This window comes from Accipiter gentilis, chromosome 11 (assembly GCF_929443795.1).
Source record: "Accipiter gentilis chromosome 11, bAccGen1.1, whole genome shotgun sequence".
Lineage (NCBI taxonomy): Eukaryota > Metazoa > Chordata > Aves > Accipitriformes > Accipitridae > Astur > Astur gentilis.
The window spans coordinates 2548061-2562803 of NC_064890.1; the positions used below are offsets into that span (position 1 = coordinate 2548061).

A 14743-nucleotide genomic window follows, 5' to 3' on the forward strand; every position below is an offset into this window, starting at 1 on the left:
TCTGTTTTCATTTTAATACGCAACCCCTCATAAACCAGTCAGAAAACATAACTCACATTTGTAAACAGTTTGCGTCAAACTGAAATTGCACTTCTCACAAACATGTAATTTGCAGAAGACATCTCACCTACATCAGATTAAATACGCTTCCGAAATTCGTCATCAATTAAAACAAGAAAATCCATAGTTGCTACTTATATAAATGTCCAATCCATTCATATCCAGCCCTGTCAGGTTTTTTTTCTGCATTCACTAGAAAATCAGAGCCAAATGGAAATCAAACATGAAAAATCTCAGCTGTGCATTTCTTAGCGCTGACGTCCTGACAGAGCTATCTGTTCTGCAAAGGACTCCGAATAAAACAGTCTTGCTTTGAGGAGCCTGTATTTGAATACATTTCATCCACGTTTGCTCATACTCCCCTTCAAGAAACACATGCACATGGGGAACGAACGAATGCCATGTGCAAATCTTGCATAAACCATCTCTCTGCCTTCCCAAATTCTCACTATCTTGACATCTCAAGAACAGACACACACTCCCTTGCTCTGATAGCTTCGCCTGATCGTATTAGTACACAGCTTTAGGGAGTTTTCTCTGATTTTAAGCAGCTATAAATGATCCTTCCTCCACTAACTTTATCAACACGAGGATTTACCCGTCTCAAACCCCCAGGGAAAAACCTGGTGCAAAGGGCAAGGCTGCGCGGAGCCGTACCGACGTGAGATCCCTGCAGAGGGCATAACGTCCCCGCGGATCGAACCGCTCGCCCTGGGAAAGGCGGGTAGCTGCTATATTCCTCTGCATCATTTGAAATGTATATAGATTTCTATTTCAGTCAGTCATTTGCTAGCAGCAAAACTGGAACATTTCCTGTTTTTCCTCCTGCTGTAATCAGGATATTGCCAAATTAGGGCTGTCCTAATTACTCCTCAGCAGGTGCCAAATCCAAGAATGGTATCAGCAAAGGAAGGAAGGAAGGACCTTTAAGTTCAAGCCAAAGAAATTACATCTATTGTCTGGCTCCAGTCAGTGAAGTTTCTTATAAAATACGAGCATTTTGGACAACGGCACACGAGTGGCTACCAATTTACATGAGCGCTCAGACAAAGTTTAGCCCACATATGTGCTCACTGCTATTGTTGGCATTATTAATAATAATAATGAGCCTGTACGCAGCCGCTCGCCAGATGAAGCTTCTCCTGAATGAAATCAGGCAATAGGAAATAATTTCTTAATGCTCTTGGTCAGAAAACACAAGGGGCTTTTTCAGCTTCCCCTGCTATCGCCAGCCTCAATTAGCTATTAAAGGAGATTATGTATAGCAGCTATTATAGCCCACATTGCCGCAGCATCTTTAGTGTCTTTCAATGCAAGTATTTATCCCCGCGGTGCAGGGCACACTCCTGGCCCCCCTCTCCAGGGAGGGCCATTTTACAGACGGACAACTGGGATGTACAGAGAATAAGTTACTTATCAACGGTTACCCAGGAAATCTCTGATAAAGCAAGTACCCGAAGGACTTAAACCAAACGACCCAGCATGGTAACTCTGTGCCCAGTGGGACTACGCTGTGTTCAGCTTCTGCGCTGTGGTTGGGGAAGCAGTTAGAGGTGGATCACCCGAAAATGCTAATGAACAAAGACAGCCAAGGATAGAGCATTTGATGACCCCCTGAAAGAATAAGTTTACAGAAAGGGTTTGGGAAAGTTTCACAAAACCCAGCGTGTGTGTATTTATGTGGTGTGTTGTGGTTACTAATTCCACGTTGAACGAGATGTGAATACTCAAATCTCAATATAATTAATTAAAATCTAGCTGAATCTCTTGGGAACACTCAAATGGAAGGATTTGACTTGTTTTACAAGAGAGCAATAGCTATATACAGCTATTTATGCTAAAGATGATGCCTTATACTCTCCATCTCCAACCTAAGGTCACCTTTTGCCTGATTAAGAGAAAAACCGTGTGGTTTCTAAGCTCTGCTACCGCTGTCACCCACGTTTAAAGAGCGTAAACCGCAGTGTAATGTGGATAAAGTCACTGGGTAGCCAAGACTCTTCATATGCCAATGATCATTATTTCAGATTTTTTCCCCACCACGAAAGACATATCCTTGACCATCTGAGCAGAGATGATGTCTAGAAGTAACTCCTGCCTATTCATGGTAACACTGCAAAAGCCCACGAGCAGTATCTCCAGCATACACTGGTTTCCAAGCCTGTACCTGTAGGCAAGGGTGCAGGTGTCCTTGTACTCCTGGAGTTTCACGCACACCATGTTGAGGAACTGATCCGAATAGGCGCTCAAGTCGTGCATCAGGTTCATTAGGTCTTGAACAGTCTTCTCCACAATTACCGTGCTCTGGAAAAGAAACAAAAGCAGAAGTATGAGTAGCAGTTCAGCATATATCTTAATTTTAGCCTTCTCATGTTTTGCTAATTAGAGTCGCAGATGCAACTGTACAGCTGATGCTCCCCAACGCTAAGCAGATGCTGGAGCAGTCCGTGCCACCGAGTGACGTAAAGCAGAACAAATGAAAAAAAGAGAAGAAACCGTGCAAGAGATGAAGAGGGGTGGCTTAGGGGTTTGAATATCAGGTCTGGAAGTTTGGATTTCTCAGCCAGTTGCTGAGGACCAGCGGAGTTCACCAGGTCTTTCCTTCACTAGATGAAACCTGAAAACCCAAAAGTGTGATTTTTAGAGGAACCAGGTACACACAGCTTCTCTGAGCTCTGCTTGGACTTGCAAACCCCAAGCATTTCAGCCTGATAAATACCTCTGGACTCACAGATTGCAGGCTACCCTAAAGACCAGGGATTGCACCCATCACTCCCATTCATACAAGCTGCATGTGTAAAGCACGAGCCTTCTGCTGGCCTCTGAGGGTTAGGTAGCACCTTGCAATCCTTTTGTTACCCCAAGCAGTGTATTACAATCATAGGAACAAGAGGGCAAATCTGCAAACCAAAAATGCTGCTCCACATCCCATTGATGAGCAAGTCTGGACAGCCTGCAGGAGGAGGTACAGTATATCTGATAATGTCCAAGACATAAACAGCTCTGTGTGAATTTTGGGATTTCTGAGCCACCCCAAGGTGACTTGGCACAGTTTGTATTTGTAACACTGCCTGCTGTATTTAATTTGGTTGCTACAAACAAGACAGAAGGAAGGTTATCAAAGTCCCAGGTTGATATAAATTGAATTAATATTAGGCTCGGTAGAGTGAAGGGTTATTTGTGAGCTTTGTGCAAAGGCAAAGAAGGAGACTGAAGCATTTATGAACCCTGGTTTGTCGGAGAAATTCTGGACTCGAATGACATGGTGGGACCCCGGGGACATCGAGAGAGCTGCATCAAGGCTGAATTTAGCCCTTTTTCTGTGTTAATCAGGACGTGAAGAGGAGTTAGTGCCTCAGTTGTTTGCAGAGCAAAATCTCATCAAACCCCAAATCATCATCTCTGCCACATCTCCACAAGCCCAACTTCCATCTCTCTATTGATTTCCAGATTAAAGTGCGGCAGCATAGCCCTGATCCATAATCCTGCTCCTCCAGAGCAACCCCTGAGTGACAGGAATTGATTCTTCTCCTCTACCTGTCCCTGATTTGGTAAAAAAGCATCTGCAAACCTCATCCTGATTCAGAGCACACAGGACTCCTTAGCATGTGGGGGTTTCAGTGAAGGCATAGTCACCGCCTGTGCTGTTCCTGATACATCCTTGGCTCACAACTGTACTTGGGAGGAAAAAAACCCCAACCTTCTCTTTGGTTGCTCTTGTATCTTATTATGCTTTCTCTTAAGCAAATCACAGGAATTAACCAATCTTTCATATTGTAATTAGCAACAATTTGGGATTATTTTGTCCAAACAAAAATGTAGTCTGGTGTAGCTGCCTCTCAGATGCTCTTGTTTACACTGCTTCTCCTGTTATTACAAGTATCTGTATTTTAATAAATATTCAATCCCACCCTGGGCTTGATGCGCACGGAGGAGAACAACCAACCCTAAAGGACTTGCCACCCGGAGTCATCGCAAGCAAACGAAGCAGACAACTGCGTAGAGAAGCTGCAGCAGCCAGGGATGCTGTTTTCATACCGATGGGCTCCGAGGTGTGAGCACAGCTCATCAGCTGCAGGAGTCAAACGTCGCCCAGGCTTTTTGCTATCCCTGCTTGGTGTGCCAGGCTGACCGCAGCAAGGGCAAAAGCGGCGTTTTAAGAATCTACCCAAATCCTACTAAAATGCAAGACCGATCGGGCACCTCTCCCTCGAGAGTGAACTCAAGCCCGTGTACGTTAGGCTGATAAATGCGGTGTGAGAATTATCTAGTAATTTGGGGAAATTGGATCCATTAGATCCACCGGTCCAGAGGTAGGGCACAGTCACGCCTTCGTTGCATTTGGGCTGGTTGAGGAGCTGCTGTCCTTCAACCTTCAAGCACCAACAACCACAATCAGTGCAAGGGGGGTCAGCAGAGGTGCTTCACTTTGCACCTAGATGGCTTAGAGGCGCTCCCATGGCCAGCATTAGTCTGTCAGCAGAGGAAAACGCGACTCTCCAACCTGCTGACATGAGCCACGAGAACATCTCTGACTGCACAAATGGAAAATACAGAAGTTGCTGTGCAGCTTCAATCCAAATCCAAGTCTCCTTCTGGGGGCTGATCCTGATCCTTAGGGGTGAGGCATTAACGTTAACATTTATGCATAGGGAATTAAAAAAAAATAAAAATCCTTGCTAACTCATAGACTAGAATCATAGACTCATGGAATGGCTTGGGTTGGAAGGGACCTTAAAGATCGCCTAGTTCCAACCCCCCTGCCATGGGCAGGGACACCTTCCACTAGAGCAGGTTGCTCCAAGCCCCATCCAACCTGGCCTTGAACACATGTAGCAACCTGGAAGACAAAAGCAATTTTTCTCCTTTTTGCATTGATAATCATACTTTTCATTTTCCACTGGTACTTCACTGGTGAAAGGTGGGTGGGATTTTCAGCAGAACCATGCTATCACCTGATTTCTCTTAGCTTACCAGGGGAAGGATCTGTCCTCCCAGGCATCCTCGTGTGATAACAAACTTCATGGCTTGGACGTGCAACCACACGAAGAGGAATCAAACCTGGTCTCGATCCACCCCATTTCTATTTCTTTAGGTAACTCAACATTTGAGCAAACAACTTAAAAATCCAAAGATTGTACTTTAAAAGAGAAGGTATTGCTGGTCTCTACGTAGTTTCTTCCACTTACTTTCTCCTCTCTACAACAGCATTACAATCAGAGCTAAGCTCCTGCCAATATCTTGATTTTAGAATAAGATCTTTTGATTTAAAGGAAATACAAAGCTACTTCCATGATTTAAAAAGATAGAAGAAAGAAAAAAGGAGATTACCATATGAAAGAAGACAGTACCAGATATGTAATGGCCATTTTTCTGTAGTATTTTAACCTTTTCCAAAGCAATCCTGACACATCTGCATATGTCTCTGGGGACACTGTGTTTTAGGATGCATTAGGCCACGTTAATACTGCTGGATTCGTTAGCCAGGTCAGCGCAGGATCTTCTGAAACTCCGCACGAGAAAATGAAAGGCAGCGCACGTATTATCAGAGAGTTACAATCCAGTTGCTTCTAACCCATCTGGATTCATTAACAGCAAATGGATATGATCAAAGCATAATTTTATGGCAAGACACTTCAATGAAGCCTTTTAAAAAAACCCACACTAACAAGGAAACTCATCCACAGAACAATATTCATCTCCTCGCACCTGAAAACGCTGCGTGGTGCTGAATCCTAACATCACGCCGAGGGTATGATTCATTACTCCTACAGCACATCGGGGTGAAGGCTTTAAAAGAGTCTTACGGCTACTAAAAATAAAAAGAAATTCCTTCTTATGACCTCCTGTCCATTAGCTACTGTCGAGGTAAGAGGATAAAACAGAGCAGCACCACTCATTATTAACACTGTGGGCTTTACCTTTAATGTATTTTGCAAACATTTATCATTATTCCTTGATATGGTCCTTATTCTCAGTTGTGCTGAAGCTTCAGATAACGTAAAGCAGCTCCAGGACAGGTATAATTTCCACTCTGACCGGAGGGCTTTCACCAGCCCAGAGTGACGGAGAATAAGCAGACCCAGAGGTATTATTTCAATACTACCTTTGGGATTATTGTCTTGTGCAACCCCACCTAAGTTTTTAAAATGACTGAATTCCTCTACAGCAAGAGGGCACTCGATGTAAAACGATGCAGCTGGAGGAACGTTTTTAAGGGTCCCTTAAAATGCAGTTTCAGTACAATAAAGCTGGTTCCTAAACAATTCCCCGACACGCAGAAGTTCAAAACAACAGGTCAAGCCCACACAAACCTTCAGGTTTTCAGTCTGTCATTTTGTTTTCTCTAACTTCTTGGCGAGGAGCACTTAGATTAGAGGAACAATCTCCACCCTAAATATTTTTTTCTGCAGAAATCACAGCTTCTCCCATGCCCGTTCACTTGCTTCATTTTCCTGGGGCGAGAAGGCAAGGATGGGAATGTACCTGTGCAGGGATGTCTTCACCACGTGACGGGCTCTTGAAAACGCAGCAGATGGAGGAGGAGACCTTGGCACTGGAAAGGTTGTCGATTATTAGTATATTTTTGCCCATCACTTAAAAATCTCCTGGAGATGCCTTGGCAGAGGAAGGCACCAGATGAGTGCAGGATGTGGCTGCCTTAAAGGGAAAAAAACCAAAAAAAAGCCTAACCTAATTTTTAAGCTGGAGTTTAGCTGACACCCCACAATTTTAAAAGTACTGCACACAGCACAGCTGTAATTAAAGGCAGGACAGGAGAGACGAAAGGTTTTCAAACCTCTTTGAGCTCAGTGCTGACCCACAGCTCTGGGTTTGGGACCCTTTCCAAAGGACACCGGTGGTTACGTCTCACACTGACACCCTGACACGCAACATTTATTTGTGCATTTTCTTGTTGTATTTTTTTTTTTAATTACAGCTTCTCAGCTGCCCCCCCCAAAATGTGAAATTCGCAGCATCTGCCTTTCCAAAGCATCATTCGTCCTCCTTTCCCGGCACTGCGACGGTGTATTCAGCAGAGGGCTCCAGTGACCTATGCTGGGGCACTACTCTTCGGGCAAGAGCCGCAAATATATAAATCATCACGAAGCCTTCGCCTGCCCCAGCAGAAACGCATCATCCATACAGATTTGTTCCGCTCGATGCAGCCTCACCTGTCTTGGGTGCCGTGTGCCGTGGCATCATCCATTACGGTGACAAACTTCCCCAAGAATTGCTCCGGTTCCTCCGGTGGAGGTGGGGTGCGGAGTTGGAGGCTGCACTTGGAAACTGGGTGGTTGTGGTTTAGGAGATTGTGGAGTGTCTGCTTTCCTGCTGGGAAGGCTGGCATTGCTTTCTTGGAGTAACCTGTGGGTGTTAGGCTGATTCCTCACTCTGCGATGAGCTGCAGAAATGAGCTCGCGGAGGTTTCTGGACAGGTTGGGACGGATGCAACGCAGCCGATGCCCACGCAGTGAAAGCCAGCTCTGGCTCTGTCCGAATGCCAGCAAAGCACGGGGTGATCTCCCGGCATCTCCAAATCTCTTCGCAGGCAGCTGCCAAACTGCTGCCCGTGCCGTCCCCAACGCAAGCGTTCAAATAACAGAGGAGGTTTAGGCAAAATCCTAAGGGCACCTGGGATGTTGTCTGATTTTTCTTTTTTTTCTGTCTTTCTGCTCAGCAGCTCCATCTCATCTGCTTCCAGACTGGAAGCTGCTGGGCCTGAAACGGGGCCAGAGGCTGCCCAGCGTTTCCTTCGGCACAGCAACGCCCGCGGGGGCGCAAACGGGATGGAAACTCTTGAAACCCAGCTCACCAGCGCTGCGCTTGGGTATCACGACGGCATCATGCCACCGAATGCAATGAGATATAATGGGGCTGTGAATACAGGACTGAGCACGATATCCTCTTAGGTATTGGTCTGGCATACAGAGTTCTGCATAAAAACGTGCAACTCCCCAAATACCATATGGGATCTGGTGTCTAGGATCCAGGATCTGGGGTTATTTTCATTATGACATTATCCAGTACTTAAAGGGGAGCTGCAAAGAGGACGGAGGGTCTGTCTTCACTAGAAGCCCCATGGAGAAGACAAAAGGCAGTGGGTACAAGTTGCACCAGCAGAAGTTTCATCTCAACCTAAGAAAGACATTTTTTACAGTGAGAACAGTCACTCGCTGGAATAACCTCCCCGGGGACGTGGTGGAGTCCCCATTGCTGGCAGGTTTCAGGATGCGACTGGAAAGGCGGCTGGCTATCTCCTCTCGGCTCCCTTTCCCGTGACAGGCTGGACCACACGATCTTTTCAGGTCCCTCCCAACCTGGGCTGTTCTACTCTACTCTATGACTCATTAATATTATGATTAATTTTATTAGGACATTTTATAGAGACTAAGGGGCTTTCAGCAGCTGCGGGAGCTTTGCCAAAGTCCCACCCAAGGCAATCAGCTCTAGAATAGGGAACCCACCCTGCCCGAGCTCCCTCCTCATCCCATGCCCCCACCTGCATCTCGCCTCCCCCTGCGCTCTGACCCGCGATGCTCCGCAGCATTAGGCTGCCAGTTGCAATTTGGTTATTCTGCTGTCAATTAATAACGGTTTGTTACTCGGCAGGCGGGTGAAACGGAGCTCTGCAGCGATCTCCCAGCATGTGCTTTGCTTTACCGGTGCTTTGCTTTAGCTGTTGAGCTGCTTAAATACCTGGACAGGCTCTTGTGAGCTGATAAATATCAAGTGCTGTCAGCGCCTTGAAGGGCAATGGGAGATGGAGATAAAAACCACAAATGTGTTTACTCCTTTTGCCCAAATTCCAGCCGTTTAACAAATATCTTCTGAGGCCACTGAAATAACTATTCTCTCATCTCATTAGATGATATTACATGTTGGCAGAACAGAGTTGGAGATGGAAATCATTCAAAACTGAAAACCAGGAGCTGGGGATCCAGTTTTGCCTGAAATTGCTATAAGCTGGCTGCTTAAGCCTACCTGATGTCTAAAAAATAGCCAACAGAAGCCCTGTGGCCGGGGGAGCGGGCACGGGCTGGGCAGGAGAGCTGGGTGCTGTCCCAGCTCCATCACTGCCATGGGGAGCCGACCTGCACCCCTGTTTCAGTACATCAGTGCTGTGGTCACCCCCACTAAAATAGAAGGAAAAAACCAACCCCGAACCAACTGTAATACTTTTTTTTTTTTTTAGCTAGCAAAGGAACGATGATAGTCTAAATTGTCTGTTTTACTGATTAGTGGTTATTTCACACTGAGCGATAAGGGGGCTTTTCAATTTGTTTTCTTCTGTGGCACATCCAGGGTTTACAAAGGGCTGGAGTTTTTAGTATGTATCAATTCAAATACGTGTTTAAATGCAAAAACTCTTTTTACGGTCTCAAAATCTGATAGCCTGCTTTTCTCATACAGCATTTTTTTCAGAAAAATTCATTATTCCGGTATCAGTTCTGCAGGATCCTGCCTGTTACTATGGTTATACTACATCCTACTACAACTTTGCTTCTCAAATGCTCCTGACTCCAAGAGATTTTTTTTTTTTTTTAAACTATAACTCTGCCTGTTTCACTACAGGTGATATTTTTCTTTTTATGGGCTTTATTCTGAAAGGTCCTGAGTGCCTTCATCCCCACAGATGTGAACGGGAGCCCAGGATATGTTGTGTTTCTCTCTCACCTTTAAATATAATGCTGCAGCAGCCAAATGAGTGCACAAACAAGGTCTTGGATAGCTCTTATTTACCTGGCACTGTGTGATCCAGAAAACATTTGCTCCAGTGAACTAGAATATCGACGAAGAGCAAAATGTACCTTTTTTTAAAAAAATGGAGAACATGTACCGTAAAATCTGCTTATTACTGTATTACCTTTGACCATGCAGAAGAACTGTTTTCTTCCTATAAACACTATATTCATTATTTAGGATTTCAGAGTCCACGATTTGAACACACGAGCCTCTATTATACACAAAGTTAACATTAACTGTGTCCAACCCTGCTGAAGTCCAGTAAGTGCGCAATCAGTCACAACTATTTAAAGCACAGAAAGAGGAGTCTGCCATGAGTATTTTCAAACTGTGCTCTGCAACAATTTAAAAACAAGGTAAGTGATACTCATCGGCTCTGCAATTTGAGCAAAAAGCCCACCCAGTCTAAAAGCACATGTACCTTTTCTGCAATACGTGAGGCCAAATCCCAAAGCCAGGGAAGACTGCAGACGAGCCACAAGGACCATGGGTATGGCTGGATGGGATTTTTCACCATATTCTTTGTCCAAATTTGAGACAGGCTTGTGCTCCAGATTGTGCTTCAGAGCAAGGACAAGTTTTTTTAGAAAGATTTCCCCAATTTCTAATTAAATGGAGTCCCTTCTTACAGCATTGTAGGTCTGAATCGGCCAACATCGACCTTCGTGCTTTCTCACGTCATGTAGGACATGGACTTAACATCTGAGTTGCAATTCAGCTCCTCTTCACTATCCTTAGTGACCGCTGTAGATTGATGCTCACTCACGCCCGAGACTACAGCTCATTTGTCCCACCAGAAACCAATTTTGTCACCATCAAGACAGAACAATGTGACTAGATAACCACATATGAAAAGCTTTTTCCAACGAGAAATGCTCCGCTCAGCTGCCTGCTCTACGTAGCCTGGATGAACTGGACTTGATGGTTATCATGACACTTCTCCTGTTCAGACATTTGCATAGAAAAAGGAAAAAACCCTTTCTTTTCTTTTTGACCTCCTGAGTGCCTATGACATTAGAATATTTTTCAAGCTCCTTATTTATTTTATTTAAGGCTTCTAAGCCAGCCATAACGAGATCCAGCAGATGGGAGCTGAAGCTGGATCATACCAGAGCAGAAATGAGCTACATGTTTTGTAACAGTGAAGGTAATTAACCACACGAACAGCTTGCGTGTGCTGGATTCTCCATCTCTGCAAGGCTCTAAATCACAGGTGCTTTTCTGAAAGACAAGCTACATTCAAACCAGAGTTACGGACTTGATGAAGAAACTACTGCATGAACTTCTATGGCTGATCATATACTGGAGATCAGATGCATTTATTCTGATTTTGAGCTCAAATACATTTAATGGCAAAAGATGCCTAAGGTATGCTCAAAAACAACTAGCCAAACAAAACCACCTTGCCATCTCAGAAGCTCTGACACAGAAATATCTAAAAGCAGTGGCATTTTCTTCTCCAGAACAAGCACTGCAAATCTATACCCCAAAAAGACACCATAACTATTCAAATCTCCTAAATTCCCCACAAAACAGGAACTCTTGGTACATCAACACTTAGCCAGTGCTCAGGAGCTTGCCAGCAAGCCAAAAAAAGGATTGGATCCAGTGGGTCCATCCTGCTGGAGATGGACCATCAGCAGAAGCCACTGAGCATCCCCTGGCAAGGTGGTTCTCACCGCTGGAAACGCTGCCGTAAATCACAGCCACAGGACTAGAAGTATCTGCTTGAGAAAACGTCTTTCGATAGTCTTCAAACTAACAAACACGCGTCCCTGATACCAAGCAGGCTGTTAACTCAGCATTGTTACAAGCTTAAAAAAGCAAGAAATATAGAAGGTAACACTTGGATAAGGATTTTTGTCCATTTATTCCCATTGGACACCCACGCATACAGCACAGGAGACTAGCCGGGAAGGAAAAATTAGGTTGCACACAGGGGCGAGTTTGTGACAGTGAAATCTTCCAACCTTTAGATTACTCTCCCATCAGAGGTACTGGCACTTGAGACATTTAAATCTTCACTGAATGATACAGTAGTAACTGCATAATAAGGGATACTGCTGCTTTGGCAGGGAGATGGACTGGATAACTTAATAGGTCTTTTGTATCTCTCACTCCTCTGATCCTGCTGAGTTCTGTAGCTATTATTAAAGGCATTTTTTAAGGTATTTTAATTTACTTCTCTAAATGGATTTCCATCCATTCACTCCCACCAAGTGAATGTTGTCAGGGACATTAGCACTATGATAAAATAGCTGTAGCTTCATGCTGTTTTTAATGTGTTACATACACAAGAAAAGTCATTAGCTCTTACCCTTTAATATACCCTCTTTACTGCTGCATAACTGTTTATCACTCAAAAGTGCCAGGCACAGGCCACGCTCTTCCTTTATTAATCAATATACATTTGCGCAAGGCTGCAATGAAAAGGAATAACCACCAGTTATTTCAAGCACGGTTTGTACTGCAGGAGCTGAAAAGCTCGTCCCTGACGTTTTCAGCCCCTCTGAATATTCCCAGAAGTGGTCGTCTTAGGATTTTACACAACTCTCCCAATTACAGGTAAACTCATGGCAAGGTGACGATTTATTTCTTATGTAGTGAGTGGTAGGTTTTTTCCTCCTTTGTAATATCCGCTCTAGAACATCATTAGCAGTTGCGACACAATACAAATTGAACATAGACCACAAAATTAATGATGCTCAGAAGCAGGTCATCAATTTTGGAAGCAGAGTGAACCTCATTTTTTAATAAATGTTTTTATATTGCTAGCCCAGTTTGGACAATGAGACCCATCTGTATTATTTTTATGAATACTCTATGTGCTCCAAGGTCTATTTTCTTCAGTCTCAGAGCCCCAGCATTTATAGCATACTTACCTATTAAAAATGTCTTGCTAGACAGAGGTCATACACATGCCCCATGTGGAGGCGAGATGCTCCTGGAAAGACACAGCGACCACAACAAGGGCAGCTGGCTGATGAAAAAAACAAAAGTAGTCGGAAAAAAGAGATGGAGAACGGCTTAGCAGGACTGAGCCCCAAAAGAAGATGATATTGCGTCCCTGGATTTATGCTGTCTATGTGGACACCAATGCAAAGACTGTAACTATGATCTAAATTCAACAAGAATTAATGAAAATGCAAAAGATCACTAGAAACAAAATGGCCAAATAAATACATGAACAACATGTAAAGGCTTAACAGTTAACCCAGGCTGAGCTCTGAGAGCTAACCCAGGGTGACCTTCTGGGATCAGAAAGAGCTCATTTCACTGAAATTACAAGACCATTTGTCAGATTTTGGAACAAGCGTCTAAAACTCCATTTGTAGGGCTAAACGACAACGTAGAGTGACAAGACCAATGTCACTAGTGGGTTTCTGGAAGGTAACACCCAAAATGGGGGGATCCCAAAAGACACAAGTCACTCAAACCTCACCTTAGAGCACTGCAATTCACATTTCTGTCTCACTCTTCATTAACCCAACTATAATTAATGTGATTAAGAAGTCTGTGTTTTCCAAAGCAAACCTTGGGAAACTTGGGGACAGAGCAGAGGCCCTCCAAGAGGGTCCAGCTAATTACATGCAATGCATTCATTTCCTACTGAGACATCCAAAAGTATATTAAAAGGGACAGATAAATTTATTGTATTGTGTTCTGTGGCTTGACTTTACAAGCCAGCACAGATGAAAATGCAGTTAAACCACAGGAATGGTGTATGCTCCCTTTTTCCAGAGGCAGTTGTAAAAAACAGTAGACCAACTCAGCCTTGTTTAAGCATTTCAACTAGTTAAAAAAGCGTGTTTTTTTTCCATAAACAATAGTTTGGGGTTCATCTGTAGAGTATTCTTTTCTAAATGTAGGAATTAGAGAGTAAAGAAAAGAAATTTCAAATATTCCACAATACTTCTAAAGGTCACCTACCAGCAACTAAGTTGAGATGGATTTCTGCAACTCAGCAGCTGCATTTTTGCTAAAACCCTTACGACATTGGTTTTGTTGAGAACTTGTTGCCACATGTAATGTAGCCCCGTGCACCCAGGGCTGGACGTTATGATTGATGGGCCACATCAACAGCCACCAGCTCCCAGAGAGCTGCCCTCAAGTTGGAGCTATTGGATTCTGCAGGGCTAAGGTTGATCTTCATTTTATAAGGTGAAGTTACACCCCAATGCACACCAAGACTGCCAGAGATGGCCAGAACATGACAATTTGGTTTCACAGCAACTTCTGATGTTTCTAATTTAGGTCCCCTCCAATAGACTGGGCAAAATCAAGATCGTTTCACATTTCCACTAGAACAGACCCATGCTGAAATGCATATTTATAGACAAAACTGATCTCTGTCTGTCTCAGTGGTTAGGAAACCAATAGGAAGGAGTGAAATTTTTCTCCTGGACCGTTCGATCAGCAGGACTCAAACTTGGATGCCGTACTGCACAGGCCAATGCTCTAACCACTAGACTCTCCAGGGCAAGAGAGACGTTGGACTCCCCAACCCCTCCTTCCTTTGCTTCCAAAGGATTTCAACCAAATACATTACTGTTATGGAGAAATCACAATAAAAGTCAGCAAGAAAATGCCTTCCAACCACCTCCAGACATAACTTTAGTAGAGCTGAGGTCTTCTCAGAACAGCTTTCCCTGCTCCTCCTTCCAGGTACAGATTAGTAAGTAAAAGCCACTAGGAAATGAGAGGCAATGTACTCAAGGTAAAAATTAACACACACACAAAGAACCCAGATGTCCTTAGTCTTGTGAAATTTTAATTTTATGAAACCCTTGGCATTATGTAGAGCTTCCTAAGTTGGGAACCACAAAAGCATCAGTTGTCTCTTCTCCTGCAAAAGGAAGCAGAGGAATTACAAGCCCTATAGTGTCATTTATTCTTTTTGTTTACTTTTCTGCATTTACTCTTGGGGCGTGAACAG

General features: G+C 44.0%; 1 protein-coding gene across 1 annotated transcript in view; it reads right to left on the minus strand.

The window, feature by feature from the left end:
• Positions 1 to 14743, minus strand: part of EXOC4 (exocyst complex component 4) — a 408882-nt gene that overhangs the window by 71349 nt on the left and 322790 nt on the right. The window contains exon 12 of the mRNA XM_049813739.1: positions 2228 to 2364. Coding sequence (XP_049669696.1) covers positions 2228 to 2364 — 137 coding nt within the window. The remainder of the gene's footprint in view (positions 1 to 2227; positions 2365 to 14743) is intronic.